This window comes from Pan paniscus, chromosome 9 (genome assembly GCF_029289425.2).
Source record: "Pan paniscus chromosome 9, NHGRI_mPanPan1-v2.0_pri, whole genome shotgun sequence".
Taxonomy (NCBI): Eukaryota; Metazoa; Chordata; class Mammalia; order Primates; family Hominidae; genus Pan; species Pan paniscus.
In genome coordinates, this window is record NC_073258.2 from 47369690 (window position 1) to 47396772 (window position 27083).

The 27083-nt window shown below is 51.5% G+C and overlaps 1 protein-coding gene across 9 annotated transcripts in view; it reads left to right on the forward strand.

Moving 5' to 3' along the window:
• The window catches only part of PRDM11 (PR/SET domain 11), an 88317-nt gene that overhangs the window by 11048 nt on the left and 50186 nt on the right, over window positions 1-27083 (forward strand). For 5 of the 9 annotated variants that reach the window (XM_034932440.3, XM_034932441.3, XM_014346789.4 and 2 more), the window contains exons 2-4: window positions 23910-24034; window positions 24395-24498; window positions 25010-25272. In XM_034932440.3, the coding sequence (XP_034788331.1) occupies window positions 23916-24034; window positions 24395-24498; window positions 25010-25272 (486 nt within the window). In that variant the 5' untranslated portion in view covers window positions 23910-23915. Of the gene's footprint in view, window positions 1-22849; window positions 23317-23909; window positions 24035-24394; window positions 24499-25009; window positions 25273-27083 lie in introns of those variants that run through there. The other 4 variants (XM_014346790.4, XM_014346791.4, XM_057299147.2 and 1 more) reach the window with 4 other exon arrangements.

Here is a 27083-nt window from a genome sequence, read left to right on the forward strand (position 1 = left end):
GGGGTACAGTCCAGAGCCGTGTTCAGGGAAAGCTGTCAGAAGGGAGGGCTGAAGTTTGAGCTGAGGTTGGGCCATTGCCCAGGCCCTGGGTACCTGGTCTCTGATGGCATGGGGTCTGTGCAGGAGGTGAGCAGTGGGCAGCAGGCTGAAGTGGCTTCCTGCATGGATCCTCTGATGGGCCAGGGCTGAGACCTGCCTCTGTGGCCTGAGGAGCAAACATCTGGTTGAGGTAGTGAGGGAAAGTTAAAGTCAGTCCCAACCCAGCCCAGCTCAAAGCAGACAGTGCAGTGTCAGGGAGTTGCTGGTCTTCAACTCTGTCACAGCCTCCTGTCCCTAGAGTAACTGACCTGCCCTGTCCCAGGGCTGCTGGGAACAGACCAAGGTGTGCCTGGGCCTGCATGTGGCCACAAGCCCACGGAGGGCCTGCCTGGGAAGGAACTGTTGGAAGCGCCTCTCCTGCCTGCCCCACCTCCACCCTCCTCTGGGGCCCCAGTTCAGGGTGGCCCAGCCCCTGCCTCCCTCCCTGCAGCTCCCAGACAGGCTGGGCCCCAGCAGCAGGCCGGGCTGTCTGGCTGCTGTTCAACAGGGAGTCCAGCTGCCTGGGGTCCTACAGAACGGGGCTGGGCAGGCATTCTTCTCTGTCCAGGCTCTGGCTTCAGGGCCAGGAAGGCAGGAGTTGTTGAGGTGCCTTAGTTTTAACAGTGGTCTTGGTCATGTGTGGAGGCTTAGGATTAGAGTCCTCACCCTGTCTGCTGTACCCGACTTGGTTGGTCCCACACTGAACTCACGACTTGCCATAGAGTGAGGGCCTCCCTGACGGGAGCTGGGGAGCAGGCCCTGGGACAGCTGAGCCTAACTCAGGCTTCGTCTTTCTGCTCCACCCTTCCCCAAAGCTGATCCTTTCACTGTGCAGGCCTGCTGAGACCTCCTTGCTTCTCAGTGCCCCCCCTTCTCTAAGGACAGACACCCTGAGCCTGTTCTGCATGGCTTCTGCCACTTCTCAGCAAGACCTCCCAATCAAATCCTCCAAGGTTGTCCGTGCCTGGGTCCAGGGGCACAGTCTGGCCCCTTTGCTCATCGCAGCCTGTCTTGGCTTCTCCCGGGGACTGTGCTCCGCCCTCCCTCTCCTTGAGCCCCCCCTTCCTTGTTCTGTGGCCTGCTCTGTCCCAGTTCCCTGGGCTACCGGTGAGGAAAGGACCCACTGGCCCAGCTCCCAGGGGTCTGCTCCCCAGGCTTCGGTTAGAAACCAGACTCCTCCCTGGCACCTGCCAGTGGCTCCCCTGCCCTCCCTGAGCACCCTGGCCCCAGGCCCAGGACAGTGGCCAAGAAAGTCTCCTCTGCCCTTTTAGACTCACTCTCATTTCTTCCTGGACCCTTCCATCCTGGAGAACCCTCTGCCTGCTGCCTCCTGGGCCCAGCAGTGGCCTCCTTCCTGGCTGCCCTGGGCTCCTGGCCTGGCAGCAATCTGGCTGCTTCTGGAGCTCAATTGTTGCTACCCCCTTTTCTCAGAGCCCAGTGTCTGAGGCGTGGGTGGGCCTCACATGTTGTGGGAGTCCCTGTGGTTCGTAAAGAGGCTAAGTGGGCCTGGTCTCATTTCATCTGTGCAGCAAGCTTGGGAGTAGCTACTGTTCGCCCAGTTTGCGGATGAAGGAGTTGAGGCCCCAGAGGGTTCAGCAACTTTGTCAAGGTCTTGTGGGACATCAGGGACTTAGACCCACATGTCCTGACTCTCCTCGTGACCACATAGCTGTCTTGGAGGTAATGGCCTCATTGGCCTCTGCTTGCTGTATTGTCAGGGTCTGGCCAGGGCTCACAGGCTCAGTCTGTGTTTGGGGTCGGGGCTTATTGGCCTGCCTGGGCCTTTGCCTGGGCTTAGTACTAGTCACCGTCAGTGGCAGTCAGCTCTGTGAGCATTTATAACTGCTTTCTTCTCCTCCTTCCTTCCTGAACTGTTGACACCAGTGTCAGATCCTCTTAGGGACACAGCCTTTATCCCTGAAGCATCCCTGAAGCTGGTCACAATTGGCCAGGGCTGGGGGCTGCTGAAACAGAATGGGCTAGGAGTCACTGGGGGAAGATGGCTGGGGGAAGGTAGACTCTGAAGAGTTGGCCTGTGCGCCTCTGACTGCCCAACCCATTTCTTCTTGAGTTACATTGAAGATCCACAACTCCAACCTCTCCCTTCTGCAGGGTCCGATGCTCTGTGCTTCCTTATAGCACCCCTTGATGCGAGTAGAGAGAGTAAAGGCTTTTGCTCTGACTTCCCTGCTGGGGCTCCTGAGGTTCAGAATGGGTGTTCACCCCTTTAGATACCTTGTGGTGTTTAAATTTCTTCTAATTCCCTCCACCCCAAGAGAGCTGCTGGCATGACTCCAGGGACTGGTAGCGCACTGGTTCCCAAGGCAGCTCATTGGATCTTTTAATTTTTGTTTTACTACATTTCGATTATAGAAGGAATATACAAATACATTTTTACTTTGAAAAAAAATCAAATATTAGCAAATATACTAAAGTCTTTCTTGATGATCACAACATTCCAGATTTCTCTGGAGCGTTGACTGTCATGGTCATGACTCTAGTATATATCCTTCTAGATCTTTTTCTATATGTCAACACACATAATTTATAGGAATACGTACCACTGCAGAGTGTGTGGGTGTGTGTGTATGTGTTTAAACAAATGGTTTCATGTAGTACAGATTATTCTGCAAATTGCTTTTCTCACTTAACATTGTATCTGGGAAATCTAGCCACACAGTAGGTTTTAGAAAGGATCGTCATTTAACCATCCCCCCACCACTGACATTTGGGTAAATTCTGATTTTATTCTAGTGCCTCCTTGCACATATCTAGAGCAGCTACTGCTGGGTCTGGGGAACCTTTTGCACTTTTTAAAGTTTATTGTACAATGTTTAAAATCTGTCTGTTGAGACTGCATAGAACCAAATGTTTCCCTGTGAGTCCTTCACTATTGCTGGTTCTCCGTTTTAGAGCCAGAGAGAAAGTCAGCTCTCCTGGCCCCTGCTAGCCCTCAGAGAGTTGAAGACAGTGGCTGTGGCCCCTGGAGCCTTCTTTCCTTCACATTCAGGGTTTTCTGCCCTCATTCAAAGGCATGGCTTTGGGTGACGTCTCTCTTGGGCAGCTGTTGTAGGAAGTGAGCTCTGGAGTCATAATGCCGCATTTCAAATCCTGGCTCAGCTCCTTACCAACTGGGTACTCTGGGAATGCCACATAACCTCTCTGTGCCTTAGTTCTATCCTCTGTCCAATAGAGATAACAGCAGCACCTACATCCTGGCACTGCTGAGGACCGAGTGAGCTAACACATGTGAAGTGTTTACCATGTGCCGTGCAGACACACAGTAAATGCCCAGTAATGTTACTCTCCCAGGGTGTCTTCTCTGAATGAGCCCTGGATCCCACCTCCATGGGCTGGGGGCCTGTGCTCCCAGAGGGCAGTCTGCGTGGCTCCGGCCTTGGTGACGGCTTTGTCCCGCTGTCCGCTAACATCCTGGTGGAGGCTGCTGCCTGGGAATGCAGCGGGCAATCGGATTTCATCCTGGCTTGGCCCCGAAGGGTCTGGACCAGAGCCTACAGGGAGGGAAGAAGGTCACCCTGACCCCTTGCTTGGCACCGGTGGCCAGGAGCCTCATGCCGTAACCCCATCCTTCAGGCAGGTTTCCCGGCTGTCAATGAGGTTCGTTGTGGCTGCGGATTTGATCTCCCTTGGCCTGCAGGGTGGGCAGGAGAAGAAAGCAGTCTGGGGCCAGCCTTTCCCCTGAGAGTCCCGGGACGGCTCTGGGCCACACTGGCTGATCCAGGTCAGGGTTTGCCTCGCAGCCCCGGGGTCAAATCGGTGCAGCTGATGATTTATTTAGTGCTGGAAAGCATGGTCTGTTTGCTGTTTTCCTCACAACCCCCTTTCAGGCTCCAAACCACACTGATGCTGCTGCCTAAGCAGCTCCTTGCAGCCACGCTGGAAAAACAGGCAGCTTGGCCAAGGTCATTTCACAGATGCAGACACTGAGGCTCCAGGAGGTTATGCGACTCTCCCAAAGCCACATAGGTCACCACCGGCAGGGCTGGGAATGGTAGCCAGGCCATCTGGTTCCCTGTCCGGTTCTTTTTCATGAGGCGACCTAATGTGACAGTCTTGGCAAAAGGTTCCTGGCCACACAGCTTGGCCTCCTGCCCTCTGGGCAGTGGCGTGTGTGTTCATTAAGCACAGAGGTTTGGGATTATTTCCTAAGAGGTGAGAAGCACCATGGCTTGCCCTGGGCCCTGCCCTTCCCCAGCACCAGCCCTGGACCCTCTGGGTACCTAGAGGGGGCAGGCAGCAGAGGGTGGCTGCTTCAGCTGAGGCCTGTCTACCCGTCTGGGGTGAGGTATCGCTCTCTACACCTGTCCTGTGGTGTGGGCAGGGGTTGCAGCAGCCCTGGGGGCTCCAGTGCTTCTCCCAGGGAGGCAGGTGAGCAGCCATCATTGGACCCATTTTTAGGCTGGAAAGGGCCTCTCTGAGCTAGTGGATGCAGTAGGAAACCTGAAACCCACCTTCTCATTGTAGATGTAGGTCCTCACAGAGCCTGCTGCTGGGTCACACCAAAGAAACTGACCTGGTCTAGTTTTAAGAACATAGTGTCAGAGGGACACAGGCTTTGGGTTCTGGCTCAGCAATAACCACTCATATTTACTGAGCACTTTGTGGCAGGCACTATCTGTGACATTTCACTTAATCTTCAGGGTAGCATCATGAGGTAGATACAGCCGAGGAAACTGAGGCACAGGGAAGCTAAGTGACTTCCCAAGATCATATTGGAGGAAGCTGAGATTTGAATCATGACAGTGTAGCTTCAGAGGATGTGTGGGAGCCACGATGCTATAAAGCCTCTGATGGTCGGGGGGTCACTAAGGTGGCAGCGCGCCTTTCTCACTCCTGGCACCATGCCTGACACATGGCAGGTGCTTGGTAAATGTGTCGAATAAATAATCTCTGAATGAATGGAAAGCTTTGGGCAAGCAACTCAGGTTCTCTGCATGTCGGTTTTCTCACCTTTCCTTCAGCACTGATGGGGAGGGTCCAGTGTGGTGATATTTGGAAGTGCTGAGCTCAGGGCTTGGGCCCTGGCAGTTGCAGTCACTCTGGTGAGGAGACGGTGCCTGAACTGGGATGCTCTCAACTATGTCCCAAGGAGTGGGTGGTACTGCTCCCAGCTGTCCACACTGGAGCTCAGCTGTGTGCTCCCGGGGAACAGAGGCAAATACCCTCTCCATGGGTAGCTGTGTGTGTCACCTGTGGCTGGTCTTGGTCTTCCTCTGGGCAAAACCAGGGGAGCCAGAGGGTCTGAAGACACGCAGTGGGCCAGCATGCGTGCTGACCCTTCAAGTTCCTATGGATCACTCCCAGCCTACTGGGTGATTTAAATGCACACATTTTTCATTTCGATTTCATTTCTTTTCAATAATGAGCCCATCTTTAACCAAGATCTTGGCCAAGGTCCCACAGGCATGGAGCGGGATTCAGTGTGCCTCACCTACTGCCTTCTGAGGAGCCCTCCTCTGCTGCTCAGGTGGCCCCTGTGTGTCCCAAAGGTGGGAGCAGGTGCTTGAGGATGGGGGGGTACCCAGTGGTCCCAGGAAGTAACTCCCACCTCACCTGCTCCTGATCGTAGGGAATTCCCCCACCTCCACTCAGATTTGCACTCTTCGTAAATAGCTCTGACAGCAGGATCTCTGCAGGAGGACTCAGTTCTAGCCTAGGCTCAACCACGCTTGCTGTTTGGCTTTGAGTAAGTCCCTTTCCCTCTCTGGGCCTTGGTGCACCACCCTGTAAAGTGAGACTATGGAGCTTGCTGATACCTGTTATTCTGTCCCTCCCATAAGAAGGAGCTGCAGACCAATACTTCCTCAGCCCCTCTTTAAGAGATTGGGATATTGAATACCTTGTCCATTGGAACAACTGGGCTTGGAGTTGAGGGTCAGATTCTGGTATTGGATGGTCCTGAGACTGTGAAAAGCACATGACAGGGTGTGGTGGGGCTCGCCAGGATCCACTCCCCTCACCCCATGGAGAACCTGAGGTTTGGCAGCCAGCAGCCAGCATGCAGGGAAGACGCAGCTCACGGAGCTCATGAGATCCAGGTTTGAATCCTGGCTTTGCCACTTACCCTTGGCTACCCACTTAACCCCTCTGAACCTCACTCAGTTTCTGCACCTGAAAGATGGGGGATCTGAAACTTTCCTCCTGAGATTGAGGTGAGGATAGAACAGGTGGGTATGTGTGACTCCCCAGCACCCCGCGGGTCCCCGGTGGAGTGTATCCAGCATCCTTTAGGTCTGGTGAGTGGGCAGGGTAAGGTCAGGGAAAGCGCCAGAAGCCTTGCCAACAGCCTGGGAAGCTGAGTCCAGAAATAGAAGACCCCGGAGACAGAGGCTCCAGATGGCCAGGCTGCGCTCTGCCAGCCCCTGGGAGGCCAGCCTGAGCTGGCAGTGCGGGCCTCCCCTCCCTCCTGGGGCTGTTGGCTGCATAAATTACTCGGCAGCCTTTGGGCTAATTTTACCTTCTTGGTTTTCATGAATCATTTCCCATCTGGGGGCGTGCGAGAGAAATGGAAATGGCTCTGCCAGCTGGCTGCCAGGGCGCCAGCCACCGTGAGGGCTGTGGTGAGCCCCTCTTGCAGGTTCTTGGGAGGGCCGTCCTCAGGACAGCCACCAGGGCTGGCTCCTTCCAGCCATGTCCCTGTGCCTTTGGGTTATCATTATATGGGGTAAATGAGCCACAGCAGATCCTGAGGCTGGAACTTGGGCTAAATCTAAAGGGATTTCGAATCAGTGGTTTCACTGTGATGGTCCTTCGGGTCTATTTTGACCTCGATGGTGGGAACGGCTTGGCAGAGAGACCCCTGAGACCTGCTTGAATGCTTCTTGGGGGCCCAGCTTCTGGAATTGCATGACCCTGAGTTTCACAGAATGCCAGAGCCAGCAGATCCTAAAGGAAAATTAATCCCAAAGGCCTCATTGTGCTGATGGGTAAACTGAGGCTCAGAGCGGGAAAGGGATTTATCCAAGGTCGATGCCTCTGTGGACAAGGTTGGAGTAACAGTTATTTACCGTCTGCTTATAACTTCACTCACAACAACCTGATTTCACTCTCATCCCCATTTTATGTGGCAGGGGGCGGGGGTAACTAAAGGCACAGAAGGTGAAATAACTTCTCCAGATCGCATAGTTAGTAAGTCGTAGAGCTGGGATTCTCATCCAGGGAGTCCTGTTCCAGAGCCCATGTTCCCAGCTTCTTCACCAAGCTGCCTCTTGCCAGTGGACTGCAGGGCTGCCCTTGTTCCTGCCCTCCTCGCCTCTCCCATGCCCCTTGGGAGTGGATTTACAGGGCTGCTAATGGGGTACTCCTGGAAATCTCCAACTGATGCCCTCCCATTGTCTTCATCCATTCACCAAATATGTATTGAGCCCTGCCGGTGCCAGCAACCGTTCTGGGTGCTGGGGATTTGGAAGCAGCCAGAATGGGAGGGGCTGGGGAGCTGGTGAGTCTCCAGCCCAGCACCCTCATCTCCTCTGAGGCTGGGTTCTCAGGGGGTGGCATCTGCACAGCACTGTGGTCTCTGCCACGCAGGCCGCACACTCAGATGCCCAGCCCAGGCGGGGGGCACATGTGAATGACACAGGCTGACTGGAGACCTGGAGAGTGAGTGCCTTGCCCTTGCCCATCTGAGCAGGGCCACCACCCAGCTCCAGTGAATCGTTGCCATGTGGGACTGCCCGCGTGGTGTTGCCAGCCCTTCGGATTTCCCAGAAAAGCTGAACATCCACGTTTTTACATGGAATCTTCTGTTTCTTCGAAGTTGGCAAAAATAAAAATGGAAAAAAAGAACAGTCACCAGTTTGCAGCCTGTGCTTCCTTTCTGCCGTTGCCTCTCTGCAGGCCTGTCTAGGAGGGAGCAGGCTTTCCTTCTAGTTAATGGGTCCTTCACTCCCTGCCGTGGAAGACCCCCTCCCATTGCAGCCTGTCTCCCCGCCATGCTACACTGCCACCTGGGAGTAGAGAAAAGAGTGTGGGCTTTGCATTGCACAGACTCCAGACAGCTGCTGTGCAGCCTTGTTCAAGCCACTTAACCTCTCTGAGCCTTCATTCCTATCTGAAAAACAAAGTAAAACTGCTTACTAGGTTGTGGACAGGACTAAATACAAACTGACTGAAACTCAAGTCAAACAAGAGTAGTCAAAAAATGGAATTTATGGGCTCAGCAGAAGCTCTAGGAGGATCTTGAGAGCTTCAGGTACAGTTGGATCCAGGGGCTTACACTGTCCTCAGGACTTGTTCTGTCCATCCTGCCCTGCTTTCTTAGGTATGGCTCCATTCATGGGCAGGCTGTTGTATGAGGTGGCACAGTGGTTGGCTGTGCCCCTGCCCACAGCAGATTCGCCCTTCTATCCTTTCAGCAATCCCTGCAATGAAAGGGCCCTTCTCTTTCCAGCAGAGTCCCCCAGAGCCCCAGAATTGTAGCTCACAAATTGGCTAGACCCTGTATCCTCTCTTGCACCAATCACTGTGGCTGGCCTGCAGATACGAGCACTGGTTGGTCAGTCCTCAGTGGCACTCTTACCCATGGAGTGGAGCATTGGAGATGGGGGCTCCCCAGGGACACCAGGGGGCCTGGATGCCAGCAGGCAAATGCATAAATATTCTAACTGGGCTGCAAGCCCCCTGAGGGTGGCGACCTTGTTCACCCATGGTTCCTAGCACCTAGGACAGTGCCTGGCACTTGGTAGGATGTGAACACAGAAGAGTGAGTGAACAGATAATGCTTCACAGAGTATGTAGAACACCCGACACAGAGCTGGGCATCAGCCACATCCATGCCCCTTCCACCTCCTTCCTGGAGGACTTCCGCCTTCTGAGCTGCACCTGCCTTTCTGGTCAAGTGTCACAGCTCCACAGTGCCTCCTCCTCCACTTGCTGGATCAGCCAGAGAAGCCCAAGTATGCCCGTTTGTTTTGGCAAACTTGACATACAGTAATTATAATCACTAGTGATCACATCACTTTGAATTCACAGATATTATTCTCTGAAATCATCTCATTCTTTGTTTACTTCTTTATTGCTCAGCCCAGCTCATTCATATTGTTTGTTACTCTTGTGAGACTGAGCTGCACTCAGCTTCAATTTCATCAAATGTAGGAAGGGGGTATAATTCACCCTGCAGGGTTATAGAGAGGATTAAGTGAGATCATACAAAAATGGAATTCACTTTCACAAAGCCTGGCACAAAGTAGGTGCCCAAGAAAGGTCAGATTCCCTTTGAATTCTTTTAAGTCAAGGTCTCATTGGAGCTTACATGTATGAGCCTTTCCATGAATACATGAGAAGGTTCTTAATTCTCAGTAATGACCACTAATGACACACACGTGCATACATACACACACACATACACACTATCACAATCATGGAAGAACCCTAGGTCACATAGTGTAGGTGCTAAAAGTGGCCAAGAGTCAATGGATCAGCAAGACAGTTTATTACTCACAGCAAACATCAGGATCATCAGTAGGGATTACCCTACTCCCGAGTCCCATGGGTTGGCCCAGATGGCAACTATTCACACAGTGGGCTGTGTTGCACCAGAAGAACTCAGGGCTGAGGGCTCAGCAGCTTTTGTAGCAAGCCATAAACAACTAAGTTTCCCTTCTCCAGGGAGTGAGCAGTTGCACAGTGTTCACACCAATGTCTCCTTGACCAACTTAATTACCTATATCACTAGCAGCAGAAATGATTCAGAGTCAGAGGATAGTGAGGCCTTCCAGGTGGATATACTCAGCAAGGATGTTTAGGGATGCTTAGGACCCAAGGAGGACTGCCTCTCTCATTTCACACCACACACACACACACACACACACACACACACACACACACACACACACACGCCATACTCGTCCATTGGAATGGTGAGCTGGCTGCCTGATAGTGAGTTCCCTGTTGCTGGAGGTACTCATGCATGCTTCGGGATGATGTATACTGTGGTTTCAAGCATCTTCTGATTTAGACTAGTGCATCTCCAACTTCGATGTGCGTACAGATCACCTGGACAAATCACCTTAGGCCAACTGATTCAGGAGGACTGCGGTGCAGAACTCAGGATTCTGCATTTCAGACAAGTTTCAGGAGATGCCGAGGCTGCCAGTCCACAGACCATAGCTTGAGAAGCAAGGATTTAGATGACTGTTGAGGTGTCTTTAATTCTGAGATTCTGGGCAAGATTGGGCAAATACACAGCCGGTGAGAATAGCAGGGCAGGATGGAACAGCGAGGGAGGGAGGAGAAGGGGATGGGGGAGAAGTAAAGGTTGATGGGGGCAGGAGCTGTGGGCCGTGGTCAGGTTCCCTGGACTCCTTATGCCCCTGCAGCCCCTCCATCTACAAGCCTTCTCCTCTGGGTCCTGTGGTCCAGACAGGGGGACCCCTTTCCTTGTAACCAAAACACTGAAAAAGAACCTCATGGTGTTTCCTCAGGTCCTACATCCCCAAATAGAGACCCCCAACTCCACGAATTGGGAGGAGTGTAGGTATGAGGGCCTTGCACAATGTTCAGAAGGGTAGGGGCTGCCTGCGCCGAGTGGCTGGCAGTGGGTTCCTGTCTCCCTCTGCCTCCTCCGGTGGCCTTGAGGTTTCCTCCACTCTGGGTCTCACTTTCCTTGTCTAGAAAGGTGGGGCTTGAGTCAGGGCATCTCTGGGCATCCTTTCAGCTCTACCCAGGTTGGAATCCCAGCCCTGCCCACTAAGAGCCACAGGTGTAATGTGCGGGGAGATCACTTAACACTCTCTGGCTTCCTCACTACATCATGGGGTTAAGGAGCTGGCTAGACGAGGACACACTGGGTCTCCAGCACCCGGCAAGTGGTCAATGCAGGACAGCTCTGATTCTCCTTAGAGGAATCTACACATCCAGGCCTCTTTCAGTCGTGATCTTCCCAGCCGCCACTTTGCCATCTGAAAGTGTGGCTTCAGCCCAGAGACTGCACTCCTGGCAGCCTGACCCTGGCCCTCCACAGGCCACACCCCCTTCTCCCCAATTCTTATTTGGCTGTGGCTGACTGGGTGCTTGGAGTTGTGGAGCCAGGTTGGCCTCAGGGAACTGTTAGGACTTCAGGGCCCTCTTCCACAGGTACAGCAGTGGTTGGGAGGAGCCCCCTCTGCCTGCCTCACCCCGAATCACTGACATGCTTGGGGTGGGGGTGGGGGAGAGGCAACCTGGGACTTGTATTTTAATTCTAGTAATACTGATAAGTATTTGTTACTTTTTATTGTGCAAAAAAAAAGTAGATAGAAAAGTATAATAAACTTCCACATACCTATCACCCAACCTCAACAATTAATAGCCCCTAGGCATCACTAGTATATTTTTAAAATCAGAAATGCATGCATCTGGTATAAAATTCAGTAAGCAGTAACTACCTCTCCTCCTCTAGCCCTCAGTCTAGGAGCATCAACTGTCACAGCCTAGAGCTGTTTTGAGAATATATGAGCACATCTAAATGTGTATGTCCTTTAACACTTTATGCAACTGGGGCTTGTTTGTTTTATGTAACACACTTACCGCTTACTGGCTTTGTGCCAGATAATGTTCCAAGTGTATTACACATGTTAATTCATTTATTTCTCATAACAACCTTACCAAATAGGTGCTATTAACCCATTTATGCCTGAGGTTGCAAGTTTTTGAATTTTTGCAATCAGACCTTGGCAATGACCTTGAGCAGTAGGATGTAAATAACTCCCACATGCTTAGCTTTCCAATAATAGAACACTAGGCATAAATGGGTTTTGATATCCCCAGGCCCAGAGAAGTTAAGGAACTCCCCCAGTGTCACACAGATGGTAAATAATGCAGCTGGAAGTTGAATCCAGGCAGCCCAGCACCAGAGTCCATGCTCTTAACCACCATTTTCTGCTGTCTCTCCCATGACGTGTTCTCTTCCTAACTTTGGTTTTGTTTCACCACCAAATGAGTAATCCATTCGATAAATGTTTATCATGTGCCTATCTTGCACCAGGCACTGCTCTAGTTTCAGGGGATATAGCAGTGAACAAAACAGAGAAATATCTCTACCTTCCTGGAGTTGACATTCTATTTGGGGAGGCAGATAGAAGTGCTGCTTAAGTTTGATGGTGACACACACTCTGGAGAAAAATAAAGCAAGGGGCCAGGCAGGGTGGCTCATGCCTGTAATGCCAGCACTTTGGGAGGCTGAGGCGGGCAAATCACCTGAGATCAGGAGTTCGAGACTAACCTGGCCAACATGGCGAAACTCCGTCTCTACTAAAAACACAAAAATTAGCCAGGCGTGGTGACAGGCACCTGTAATCCCAGCTACTAGGAAGGCTGAGGCAGGAGAATCACTTGAATCCAGGAGGCAGAGGTTGCAGTGAGGTGAGATCACACCACTGCACTCCAGCCTGGGTGACAGAACAAGACACTGTCTCAAAAAAAAAAAAGAAAAAAATCCAGCAAAGAAGGAGTGGTAGCAAGCATCAGGGAGTTGCAATATTATATAGGGAAGCCAGAGAAAGTAACATTGAGTGAATGCCTAGAGGGAGTAGGGGAGCAAGCCACATGGGTATAAGACGGAAGAGCATCTCAGGCAGAGGGAACAGCCAGTGCTAAGGCTCATGTTGGAGGCAGAGCAGGGCAGCCCTTGTGGCTGTGATGTGGGGTGGGGAGTAGGAAGGGAGGAAATCTCAGAGGGAGTGGAACAAACTGTGTCAGGCTAGCACACTGCTGAAGAGCTTTGGTGTTTGCATTGCATGAAATGGGGCACCATGGGGGTTTTGAGTGGAGGGCAGGGGGCACTTGACCTGCCTTATGGTATAACAGGTACACCCTGACTGTGGGTGGGGAATGGACAGTAGGGGTAGAGTGGAAGGAAGGACACGAGTCAGGCTGTCTCTGAAGCCATTCCGGGAAGAGGGAGTAGTGGCTTAGAGCAGGGTGGCAGCCATGGAGGAGGGGTTAGGTCTGTTCCATGGCTTCCTTCTTTGAAACTGCTCACTCTCTGTTGTGTGGCTGTGCTGTGTGGTATTTAACCAACCACCCCATCCCCCTCCATGGGTACATTGGTTGTTTCCAGTCTTTTGCTATCCCAGACAGTGCTGCAAGGAATACTGTTGCACAGATGTCTTGGAGAAATTCCTAGAAGTTGTAGGATTGAAGGTTATGGGTTTTTTGTTGTTGTTGTTGTTGTTGTTTTGTTGTTTTGTTTTTTTTTGAGATGGAGTTTTGCTCTGTCACCCAGGCTCAAGTGCAATGGTGCAATCTAGGCTCACTGCAACCTCCACCTCCTGGGTTCAAGCAATTCTCATGCCTCAGCCTTCTGGGTAGCTGGAATTACAGGCACCCACCACCACGCCCAGCTAATTGTTGTATTTTTAGTAGAAACAGGGTTTTGCCATGTTAGCCAGGTTGGTCTTGAACTCCTGACCTCAGGTGATTCACCCACCTCGGCCTCCCAAAGTGCTGGGATTACAGGCGTGAGCCACCGTGCCCAGCCGGTTATGTGGATTTTTTAAAGTTCCCCAGTGCCAAATTGCTCTCCCTGGTGCTACTAGTTTACACTCCCACCAGCAATGCTTTGGAGAGAATGCCCAGGATGTCACTTCAGTGCAGATCTTGGGCTTAAGGGAGAGGGGTGGCTGGTGGTGAGATGCTGTGGCCCCACCCTGTTTGCCCCTTTGTAGGCTGAGGCACCATCAAGGCAGATGCTTTACAGAGGCACAGGCAGAGTGCTGGGCCCAGCTGGAATGGGCCTGGGGATAGAGGGGATCTGCCCCTTTGATAGGGCAGTGTCCCAGTGAGGATGGCTCATGGCTGCAGGTGACAGAAACCTTGTTGCAGACAGGCCCAGGCAATAAAGCAGTGTAAGAGGAAGTGCAGAGGTAGCGTGGATTTCAGGACCTGTTGGTTCAGCACCTCAACCGTGTCAGTTACAGTTTCTGTCTCTGAGATGGTTCCCAACACCAGCCCCTTCTTGGATTCTCCAACCCAACTGGGTGTCCAACAATTCAATTCAATTCAATTCCGTAACTATCTAGAGCTGGTGCAGACCCCACAAGATAAGAGCTCAGTTACACAAGACTGCCCTCAATTCAGACACTGGTCATAAGTCCCAGGGGACTTGTACCTCTGACCAACATAAATCCAGGGCTCCTACAAACCCCTTTCTCAGGTGTGATAATTCACTTGAATAACTCACAAAGCTCAGGAAAGTGATTTACTTACTATTACTGGTTTACATAAAGGCTACAACTCAGGAACAGCCAGATGGAAGAGCTGTGCAGGGCAAGGTGTAGAGGAAGGGACCTGGAGCTTCCATGTTCTCGCTGGACCTCCACCCTTCCAGCACCTTGCTGTGTTCACTAATCCAGAAGTTTTCTAAATCTCCTTCAAGAGTCTTCACAGAGCTTCACCTCCAGCCCTTCTTCTTGTTGCCAGAGGCCAGTGGTTGGGATTGAAAGTTCCAACCTTCCAATCACGTGTTCTTTCTGGTGACTCAGCCTCATCCTGAAGCTATCTGGGGGGGTCCCACCCTCAGTCATCTCATTAGCATAAACTCAGGTATGATCCGGTGGGGCTCCTTATGAAGCACCAAAGACACTCCTATAACCCAGGAAATTCCAAGGGTTTTAGGAGCTCTGTTTTATTAGCCAGGAACCAGGGACAAAGACCAAATACAGTCAACCCTTCCTATCCATGGGCATCCATGGATTCAACCAGCCATGGCTCGACAGACTTTCTCCTTGTGATTATTCCCTAAACGATACAGTATAGCAGTGATTTACATAGCATTAACATTGTATAAGGCATTATAAGTAATCAAGAGATGATTTAAAGTATATGGGAGGATATCCAAAGGTTATGTGCATATACTATGCTATTTTATATCCAGGACTTGAGCATCCTTGGACTTTGGTATCAGAGAGGGTCCTGGAACCAATTCCCCTCAGATACCAGGGTGCAAATGAATGTGTGTTTCTTGTCCTACCACCCTGTCCCCCTGCTCTGAGGAACTCGCTTCATGCTGAAGATGCTTCCTGCTGGGGTCCTCTGCAGGACATGGCTCCCATTTGCAACAATGGCTGTGTGCTTTCTCCTTCTAGTCATGAAATAAAAGCCCTTCCCTTCCCTTTGATTTGGTCAAAATAAGTCAAATGTCTGATCTTGGAGGGAAATGTCATGTGCTGATTAAAGGCCAGGTTCCTGATCCAGTCATTGGGGAGGGAGGTGGCATTGCTAGAATTGGCTTAGATGAACCTGAGCCCAGCCCTGGTGCTGGGCAAAGGCTTGGTGTCTCTGAATCTCACTTAGTTGGTCCTGTAAGGGAGGTGTGGCACCTGAACAAAGTCCAGCTTCCAGTGGGGAGTAATGAGGTAACGGATACCATAGAAGCCACCAGCAGGATCCACTCTGAGAAGCAAACACATAAAAAAGTTCTGGCTGGGCGCAGTAGCTCACGCCTGTAATCCCAGCACTTTAGGAGGCTGAGGCAGGTGAATCACCTGAGGTCAGGAGTTCAAGACCAACCTGGTCAACATGATGAAACCCTGTCTCTACTAAAAATCCAAAAATTAGCTGGGCGTGGTGGCGCACGGCTGTAATCCCAGCTACTCGGGAGGCTGAGGCAGGAGAATCGCTTGAACCCGGGAGGCGGAGGTTGCAGTGAGCCGAGATCACGCCACTGCATTCCAGCCTGGACAACAAGAGAGAAACACCGCATCAAAAAAAAAAAAAAAAGTTCTGCGGGAGGGACCGCCTTGGGAGAATGTGTTCCACCAGCCCTGGCCAGCTATACCCATGATGCTTAGTGGCGACTGCCCTGTGGGTAAAAGCTCAAAACCTCATTTTCCATGACCCCAGCAGGAGCCTCCACTGGCTGGACCCCAGTTCCTGTGGCTGCAAAATTAGGGACTGGACAGGGTTAGAGGTCCCCATATGGGAGTTCCTTGCCCTCAGGGGGCTCCAGCAGATGGTTTTTCTTTATGTTTATTAACATATATACATTCAGAGAAGTGCACATATTGTAAAAGCTGGCTGAGTATATTTCCACAAACTTATTATACCCATGGGATGAGCACCCACATGAAGAAATAGAACATGGCCAGAATCTTAGAACTCCCTTTCCTGCCTTTTTCCAGTTATTCCCTAGAATAACCACAAACTTCACCTCTAACACCATAGTTGTGGCTGGTTGGTTTTTTTTGGTAACTCTATTTAAATGGAATCATACAGTATAAGTCTGTACTCTTTGGGGGTCTCCTTTCTTTTCTTGGCATTATCACTCATCCAGATTATAGCATGTAGTTGTAGTTTGTCTATTCTCATTTCTGCATAGTATTCTATCCACTGAATTTAGTGAATATTGTACAGTATCCTATGATCAGGTAGGACAAGTGAACAAACATGTCAAATTTCTTTGCTTTTGCTTAGGATGACGGCCGCTAACCAGTGTATTAACTCTGCTTATCATGTACCCTGTGTGTATACGAAGAACTAGGAAGATGAATTAATTATTACCTAATGCATGCAGTCTTTTTAGTAGACATGATCTTCCAAAATGGGAATCCTAAACAAAAATAAAAACAGGTATGCTTCGGGTAGAGATATGGGGGTCCTTACCGATTGATTGATTCATTGAGTCATTGATTCATTCGTTCATCAAATATGCATCAAGCGCCACTTGTGTGCCTGATACTCAGTCTCTAATCTGGATTCCTCCTTTCTCCTAACCAATTGGCAGGATCTCAGCATCTAATGACAAGTGGGTAAAGGTCATTGGAATTATCTTCTTTAGCAATTTCTAAACTAAATGATTATGAAGAGGTCCTCTAAAGAATATTTAAGTGACTATTTTTCAGAAGCAAAAAGAAGAAAACAGAAATACACAACCCTCCTCCTGAACTAACCACTAGTGATACCTTAAAATATATCCTCCCAGACCCATGTGTACAGATCTGCATCATTATGTAGAGACTTTAAGTGGAATTATTTTGTACACCTGTGTAGTATGGGAAATTAAAAGTGTTTTAATGGAATTATTTTGTATCTATCTTTTCATAGCTTTCATTAACGAAATCCTTGTTTTTTAGAGCAGTTTTAGGTTCACAGCAAAACTGAGCAGAAACTAGAGTTCCCCATACACCCTGCCCCCACACACATCCAGCTTCCTCGGTTATTAACATCCCACACCAAAGTGGAACATTTGTTACAATTGATCAACCTCCATTGAAACATCGTTATCAACCAAAGTCCATAGTTTACATTAGGGTTCACTCATGGTGTTGTACCTTCTGTGGGTTTTGACAAATGTACAATGACATGTGCCTTCCATTGTAGTATCATACAGAGTAATTTTACTGCCTAAAAATCCCCTATATTCCACCTATTTGTTCCTCTCTCCCCGCAACCCCTGCCAACCTCTGATCTTTTTACAGCCTTCGTGATTTTGCCTTTTCCAGAATGTCATATAGTTGGAATCATACAGTATGTAGCCTTTTCAGGTTGGCATCTTTCACATAATAACTTGCATTATCATTTAGCAATATGTTGAACGTGTGTTTTCATGTCAATAAATATTCCTCTACAGCATTGTTAATTGCTGTCTATTATTTCATTGTATGCTAATATTTCATTGTGATATAGCATAGCAATTTCCCCCATTTTGGAGGTTTAAATTTTTCCTATTTTTTGCTTTTAAAAATAATATTGCAGAGGACAGCTTTGTAGGTAAATCTTTGCACGCAATTTAAATACATCCTTAGGATCCATTCCTGGATGTGGGCTTGCTCCTACAAAGGGTTTACTTACTTTGAGGATTTTGATACATGTGCCAAATTACCCTCCAGAAAGGTTACACCAATTTACACTCCAACCAGTGGGATATGAAGTACTAATTTCCCCTACACTCTTGCCAACTCTGAATAACATCAAGATTTTTCATCTTTGCCAATTTATTAGAGGAGAAATGATGTTTATTTGTTTTAATTTGTATTTATTTGGGTATTAATGTCTTCATGGTTTTCCTTAAAGCATATTAGCCATCTATTGGTCTTTGCAGATTGCTTGTTCATGTTTTCTTTTTATCCATTTTTTTTTTCTATTGAGGTAAGCATCTTCAGAGCATATATTTATAAAAAGTGTTTATTAGGGGTATTCACTGCTTGTAAAGGCCCTCTTCTAATGTCAAACAATTTTTGGCCGGGTGTGGTAGCTCATGCCTGTAATCCCAGCACGGATCCCAGGGCAGATCACCTGAGGTCAGGAGTTTGAGACCAGTGTGGCCAACATGGTGAAACCCTGTCTCTACTAAAAAAATACAAAAAATTAGGCAGGTGTGGTGGCAGGTACCTGTAATCCCAGTTATTGGGGAGGCTGAGACAGGAGAATCGCTTGAACCCAGGAGGCAGAAGTTGCAATGAGCCGAGATCGTGCCATTGTACTCCAGCCTGATCGACAGAGCGAGACTCAATCTAAAAAAAAAGAAATTTCACCACCATGTGCACATCTGATGTCTGTTATACTTTTAAATATTAATAAAATGAATGATAATATTTATAGGGTACTTACGATAGGTTAGGCATTATGCTGTGTTAAACAGCCCTATGAGATAGGTTCTGATATCAGTGCCACAGGACAGATGGGGAAACCAGGTAGGCGTGGTTAATGCAGTTTCTCAAGGTTACACAGTTTGTGAGTGGCTGTGCTGGTGTCAATTGATTAACAAAATACATGGTGACATAAGGTTTCTATGAATTCAATAACACTTTTAAATACATTTATCTTTTGTATTCATCACAAAAGTATTCATTTGCAAATCTGTCTCATACATGTAAGTTTAAGGCATATATTTATGTTCTCTATAGGCATGCTTGCTGAGAATATAAATTCAATAACTCCCTATAATAATTCCAAGCCCTTGCCCACCTCTCACGTGGTATACTGTTAAGGACTATGAGTTGGACCTTTTATTTTACAGGAAAGAGAAACTGAGGGCAAGGCAGGAACTTTATCAGGGTCACCTAAAAAATTGACAGCACAGCCAGAACTGAGACCCAGGGCTTAGGATTCCCAGCCCAAGTCAAGGTCAGCATGTGGCTTGGGCCAGCACCCTAACCTCATGTCCTTTTGGTATCAATGGGAACAACAGAGATGCTGTGGTAGGTACCAGAGTAAACCTTCTAGATTCTCATGGTGCCAGCCTCTAGGGAAACCAAGTGGGCACAGATCCCCAGTCCCCTGGCTACACTGGCTCCTGGGCATTCCAGGATCCTGGCACCCTGCCAAGGGTGAAAACAGAGCTGCAGACTCCTGGGCTGCATTCTGCCCCCTTCTTTTGGGTTTGCAGCTCGCTGCTGGGTTTGCAACAAGCCTAATCTCTGCATGTGCAGACTTAGAGGAGCCAGCTGAGAGGGAGCATTGCCAGCAGCTTGGAATCCTCCATGAAGCCTGCCGACCCCCCTTCCCCCAAGCCTTTTGCTGGGCAGGTAGGACTAGAGCATTCTTCAGAAAAGGCAACAGGGGCTTTACCTGGGCCAGGCCTTAGAGTGTCTGCTGAGATGGACTCAGTGAAGGACACCAGCGCATGTTCTCCCTCTCTCTCTCCCCAGTGGAAGTTCATTTGGTCCTGTCACATCCCATCTTCTCCCTCCCTGTCCCTATGGCCTTTATCACAAGCACAAAAGTCTGTCTATTTCAAAGTAGAGATGTCTATGGGCCACTTGAGAGTTGGAATGCACATTAGTCCTTTGAGGCTTGATCCTGGTTCTCCGGGCAGCCAGCTCCAAGAGTAGAAAGAAATTATATGTGCAGATAGTCAATAAATAGGTGTCAGATAATAAGCACTCGGTAACTCATTATGTTTCCCTTTATGCTTTGGCTGCCAGGAGGCTCAGAATTGAATGAAGAACTCAATCACTAACCCTTTTACAACAGATTCCCGGCATAACCAACACCACTCTTTCTCCATGAGGCCTCTAACACTATCTCTGGTTGTTTCTTAACTGTCCTGTTTAGTATGTGTTTGTTTTATAAAACATTGCAAATCTTTTGTGTGGTGAAGGTGGGATGTGAGAGATAGGACATAAATGCAAATGGCCCACAGATGTCTCTACTTTGAGATACAAAGTAATGCTTTGCCCACAGGGGGTGGTTTGCTGGGAATGATTTAAGACAGGAAAACGTTTATATGCCTCGGTCCTTCTCTTTCAGTCTCCCTTCCCCTCCTCATCTTCTCTTTTCTCCCTTCTCTCCTCCTTCTCTCCCTGTCTTACCCGCCGTCCTTTATTCTCTTACTATTGCCTATCCTCCCTCCAAACCCCTCCCGCATCCCTCTGTGCCTCCTCGTTTATTCCTAATGGGGACCACCTCCACCTGGCAAGTATCAGTATTTCCATTTTGCAAAAGAAGACACTAAGGCCCTAGAAAGTGTAAGTGACGTGCCATGGCCACACTGATTATCCTCCCCAACTGATCGTCAGAATCCGGCTCTGAGTCTCATGAGTCTAATTCCATCCTACCCCCTAGTGCTCCATCCTACCCCCCAGTGCACCTCTGCACCCTTCAGTGCCCACCCTGCCAGCATCTCTCACTACCTGCTCTGCCTGGCGGAGATCACTGGAAGAGAGCTCCATAGGGAATCAAACCCCCACCCTGTTTTTCCTGCTGACGTCTCTTTCAGAGTTGAGATACCCAATGGGACCAGTGGGACACATCAGAGGGACCAGTGAGATATGAATGGGAACATTTGGTGAATATTTACTGAGAATATGCTGTGTGCTGGGCAAAGTGGAGAGTCAGCCAAGCAAGGTTCTCAGGGTGCAAAATTGAAAGAGGTTCTCACTCTCAGGTGCCAGTCCTGCAAGCGTATGACCCTCAGAGTGAAAGCCTCCTAGTACCTGGCTTGTCTTTCCCTAGTCTTGGCCCTGGTGCCAGGCACTGTTACAGGTGCTGGCAGTTCAATGGTGGCCTGCACCCTGTCCTCGGGGAGCTTACAGTCTATTAAGGGAAACAGATATTAATCAAGTAATCCTGCTAACAAAAGACGGTTATACATGTCACACTGCCATGAAGTGTGACATGGGGCTAGGAGAGGGTGTTTTTGGTGGCAGTTGGAGGGGGGCAGTGAGGTCTGAAGTCTGGATAGGAGTTCCCCAGGTGTTCTGCAGGCTAGGACGCAGCAAGTTCACAGGCCCCATGGCAGGATGGAGAATGGCATACAGGTGGGGCTTGTGGAGGGCAGAGGGGCCAGAGCAAGGGAGCCCCATGCAAAGCAGTCCTCAGCAGTCCGTTCCAATAAAGCGTCAGAGTTTCCAAATGACTGACTTAAAAAAAATAAATCCCAGCCAATGGAGAGAATTCGAAGCCACCCCTTGATGATGTCACTAGCACTCATCTTCCTGATCAGCATTCTTTAGTGGGATGTGCAGAGACTGGCCCCTCCACACTCGTCTGTGTCCACGGAATACAGCTATGTCTGTGATAGAATCTATTATTAGCCACATTTTCTAGATGAAGAAATGAGAACACAGAGAAGTTAGATAACCTGCTGTATTAGTCATCTCAGGCTGCCATGACAAAATACCGTAGATGGGGGTGCTTAAACAACAGCCATTTATTTCTCACGGTTTTAGAGCCTAGGAAGTCCAAGATCAGAATGCCAGCCTATTGGTTCCTGGTGGTGGCACTCCGCCTTGTGGATGGCTGCCTTCTGGATGTGTCCTCATGGTGGAGAGGGCCCTGGTGTGTCTTCCTCTTATAAGGGCACCTAACCCTTATGACCTCAATTAATCTTGATCACCTCCTCACAGCCCCATCTGCAAATACAGATACTCTGGGGCTGAGGGCTTCAACATATGAAGGGGAGTGGGGTCCATAACACCTGCCCAGGATCACACCGCCCATCAGTGGGATTTGAACTCAGGCACTGCCTGTCCAGTGCCCAGGCACCTAACCACTGAGGCTCCGCCCCAGGATGTATGGTGGTGGGTACTGCCCATCCCAGTGAGAGTTCCTCAGGGCAGCAGGTGTTCAGGGATCCTTCACAAATCCACAGGCCCTTGCTCCCACCTGGCAGCTGGACTTCTGAGCTGGGACCTGAACCCACTTAAGGGTGATCCCAACGATTGTTCGGTAGAGGACTGGACTGAGGATACTGCATGGTGAAGCCAACTTGAAACACTTGAATCTGCGGGTTCAGCCAGTTTCCAATTTACTAAGCAGCCATCGGGCGTGGTCTGCATGACCTTGGGCAAGTCGCTTGACATCTTCCAGGCCCCAATTCCTGCGCCCTCACAGGAGGCAGGGGGCCATCCCACAGGCTTTGAGGTCGGTTGAGCACCCAGCGGGGAGTCCCTGGCATAACGCAGCCAGGAGGCAGTAGAGTGGCAGGCGCCCCAGGCGGTGCAGGTGCGGCCGCGGCTGAGCGAGCGGGTGTCCGGTGTCCGCACGGGTGGCAGCGCAGGCCCTGTCGTCGCCGCCACACCAAGGCAGCTCGGAGGCTGGGGACACCCGCCCGGCCTCCGCGGCGCTGTCGCCCAGCCCTGGCACCCCCCGGGCCGAGTGCGCGTCGGGCCCCGTGGGAGGCCCTGGAATGCGTCCACCGCCCAACCCGGAGCGACCCCCCGCGGCGCCCTCTCCCGCCGCCCCGCCCGGGCGCCCGCTTCCTCCCGCTCCCTGCGCGCCCCCCTCCCGGCCGCCAGCCAACTGCGTGCCCCCAGGGCCGGCAAGAAGCCACATGCCCCCGCAAAGAATGCCGGGCCTGGCGGGCGGAGGGCGGGCGCTGGGCAGGGCCGGGCGGGCCGGGCCGGGCAGGGAGCTCCCCGCCGGGAAGGCTGGCGAGAGGGGGAGAGCCCGCCCGCGCCCGCCCCGGCCGCAGCGCACACCGGCCCGAGACGGGGCGGCCACGGGGCAGGGGGCGGTGCGCCCGGCCTGGGCAGCCCTCCCCTTCCCCACCGCGCGCCCCCGGCCCTGCTGGCTCGGAGGAGGGGGCAGGCCGTCACGTTTCCCCGCACCCCTCCCAGTCGCCGCCGCCGGCTTTGGGGCCCCGGTGGGGAGCAGGGGGCTGATTAGCCGAGGAGCAGGGGTGTGGCCAGCGGGGCCCCGGGTAGTGAGTCACACACGCCGCTCGCCCAGTCCCGGGGCCCAGCGCGGTCCCAGCCCCAGCTGCGTGCCACCCTGGCCCCGAAGAGTGTCCCCGGGCTTGGCATGAGGACCCCGGGGTGCCGAGGGAGGGGCTGAAGCCCGGCGCGGTGGTGGAGGGCGGTAAGCGGCGGGCTGGGGAGTGTCCCCTTGAGAGAGTCGGGTGGGGCTGGAGCCCTGGCTGGCCCTCGCCAGCGCCCCCAGGCCCTGCCTGTACCTGCTCTGAGCTGGCAAAGGGGCCTGACTGCGCTCCCGGCAGTCCCAGGGTGAGGGGCTGCCCTGCCAGGCGCTGAGGGCCCATTCGGTCCGCCCACTACCCCTTGGCCCAAGTTGGGCTTGAGTTGTGAACCCTCCCTTCTCCCCTTTGCAGTTTTGCGCCCAGGCTCATGTGGGATCCTCCTGCCCTTTGCCCTTTGGTCTAGGGGTCCAGGCTATGCTTCCCAGCGCGGCCTCCTGGCCTGAGCTGCTCTAGGCTCCTGACCCCATGGGGCTGGTGGCTCCAGTCGTCCCCAGGACCAGCCCGGGATAGAAACGGCATTTCCTCTTGGCCGGGCTACAGCTGTTTTTGTTGTCTGTGTTCTCAAGTGCTTCCTCTGGGGATGGCAGGGAGGGTAACCAGACTCCGCGAGACCCCCACTTGCCCTCTCCGCCGCTCACTCCTCTTCCCCTGTTTCTTTGATCCTCTTCCTGTGCTGGTCCCACCTCCTGCGTCCCAGGACAGAATGACCGAGAACATGAAGGAGTGCTTGGCCCAGACCAATGCAGCCGTGGGGGATATGGTGACGGTGGTGAAGACGGAGGTCTGCTCACCACTCCGAGACCAGGAGTATGGCCAGCCCTGGTGAGGCCCCTGTGTGGGAACTGGAGAGGGAGAAGTGGGAGTGGGAGGTGCCTGGGCTCGGTTGGTTGGGAACCCTGGGAAACGTTCTCACTCCTTGCCCACCTTCCCTAACCCTGCTCCCGGCAGCTCCTGGGCGCAGGCTCTCGAAAAATCCAAGCAGTGGCCTAGGGAGGTCTGTGCTCGCATCTCAATCCTCCAGTTTTTCCACCACCTCCTGCACTGAACAGCAGGCTGGCTGGGACTCCTCTGCCCACCCCACATCTTCTCGGTCTCCTGGCCAGGTCCCCAGCTTTTGTCCCCACTGGGCTGTCACTCTCTGATGACTTCTTTGCTTTCTTTGCGGGCCTCTGCCCTGGCCAGCTCTAGGAGACCGGACTCCTCGGCCATGGAAGTTGAGCCCAAGAAACTGAAGGGGAAGCGCGACCTCATCGTGCCCAAAAGCTTCCAGCAAGTGGACTTCTGGTGTAAGTGGAGCTTGGGGCTCTGGGCTGCTCCTCCCTTCACCCCCATCGCCCCATTCCTGGCTAGGGAATTCACAACAATGCTACTAAGATAGGTCCTCACCTGCAATATACCAGGCCCAGGTCCAGGCCTTGGTTCGTCATCATCATTAGCCATCCAAATGGCTATTGTTGGCCCCATTTTCCAGATAGCACACTGAGTCTTGGTGAGGGTTAAGTATCCCACGCCTCGAGTCCTCTGGCCCAAAGGGGTACAGTTGCACTTGGACTCCAAAGCCATGCTCTTTCTTCCAGTTTTTTAAAACTTGAGACAAAGGGAGCTGCTGGCCTCCTTGACGTAGGCAGGCCTGTTCTTGGAGCCCCCAGGGAGAGTATGGGTTATTGCTACTGATGACCCTGGGGCCTGCAGCTGGCTGTCCACGAGTGGGCCTCCTGTCAGCCCCTCTGCCTCCCCCATGGGGGTCTTACCTCCCTGCAACAACTGAGGCCCTCCCTTCTCTTTCCATCCCTCCAGTCTGTGAGTCCTGCCAGGAGTACTTCGTGGATGAATGCCCAAACCATGGCCCCCCGGTGTTTGTGTCTGACACACCGGTGCCCGTGGGCATCCCAGACCGGGCGGCGCTCACCATCCCACAGGGCATGGAGGTGGTCAAGGACACTAGTGGAGAGAGTGACGTGCGATGTGTAAACGAGGTCATCCCCAAGGGCCACATCTTCGGCCCCTATGAGGGGCAGATCTCCACCCAGGACAAATCAGCTGGCTTCTTCTCCTGGCTGGTGAGTGTGCCCTGGGCTATTCATGGGAGAGGTTGCCAAGGAACATGGAAGGAAACCACCAGGGGGAGCCATACTGGCCCAGCTTGGCCCCAGAACTTTTCTACCATCGCTTCTGGACCTGTCGATGATGGATCTTGCTGTCCCCTGGCCCCGGCTGAGTGGCTGCAACGCTTGGTGTCCAAGGGCAATGCTGAGAGCACCCACCTGGCAGTAGTCAGCAGATCAGGAAATCACCAAGCAGAACTCAGGGCAATTTCCCCATGAATCCTCATGTGTGTGTCTGGTGGACCATTGGGCAGTATTGAACCAACCGATCTTCTAGAGTGGGTGACTCGGAGCTGGCCTTTGGGGATGCAGAGCATGACTTCCCACTTCCAAACCAGTAATATCAGGCTCTGGGCTAGGTGCTGGGGGTAAACCCTTCAACAAGACAGACATGGTTCCTGCCCTCAGGAAGCAGACGATCTGGTAGGAAGACAGGCATTGAACAAGCAGGTACACATGTGATATCAGTTGCAACACAGGGTACTATCAATAGATGGGTTGCAAAGATGAGGAAGACGGGTTTTCAAGGGTATGAGGAGGAAGGGTTACCAAAGCAACTTTAAGGAATCATGCTTGAGCTACTAGACAGAGATAGGGGAGTATGGGGTAATAGAGAAAAGCATTCTAGAGGGTAAGAAGATCCTTATTCACTACAAAAACACTTCTTGAGTATTTCCTTTGTGCCAGGCACTGGGCTGGCCCTGGAAATACAGTGGTGGGCCAGATAAGGCAATCAGATAAATCCTGCCTTCATGGAGTTCTCTGTGGGAAAGATAGAATTAATCAAAGACTAAGACAAATCCATGTCAAATAATAACTCTGAGGGTGATGGAGAAACAGTGAGACTGGGAAAAAGTGAACAACCAGGGGAGGTAATATGGGTAGAGGTCAGAGAAGGCTTCCTGCTAGTTGAGCTGTGATTGAAGGAGGTGAATGCCTACCAGGTGAAGATTGGAGAGGTGCATGCAAATGCCTTGGACAGCAAGAGCAAAGGCCCTGTGGCAGGAGAGCATGGTACATCTGAGCTACTGGATGAAGGTCAGTGTGCCTGGAGTGCAGCACACACAGGGGCCTGGAGATGATGGAGACTTGATTTTGTAGGGCCCAGTGGACCAAATTAGGACTTCCGTCCTTTTAATAATGTAGGAGTTGGGGGAGTGACTTGGTCACATTTATGTTTTGAAAAGATGACTTTGGCTACAGCCTGGAGAACTGATTGAGCTCAGGGGTGCTGGTCAAGAATGGGTACCCACACCCCTTTCCCCAGGTAGAGCGTGTGGGAGTTCTGTAGTCGGCAATGGTGGAAGACTGGGCTAGGGTTGGGGCAAAGACTTGGAGCCAAACGAACTGCTTTGTGAACTGTATCAGAGAGGAGAGCTCTGACTTAGACATAGACTAACTGGCCTAAGGAAGGGAGCAGGAGGTATCAAGGACATCTGCAGTCTCCCAACAGGTTGTTAATGGTGTCTTTCTCTGAGAAATGGAGGAGGCTGGAAGGGGACTGGGTTGAAGGAAAAATCATGATTTGGGTTTGGGACTTGTTGAGTTTGGAGTAACAACAAGATATCCAAGTGGTGATGTCAAGTAGGCAGTTGGATATATGGGTCCGAAGCTTGGAGAGGAGGCTTGGAGATGTTGCTTAGTGAGTCACCTGTGCATGGGTGGTCAGTGGGGGAGTGGGTGTGGAGCGCAGAACCTAGAGAGAATGTGCTGAGTGAAAGGTGGAAAGGCCTGTGAGCAAGCTTTGAGGGACTTTAGCAGTTCAT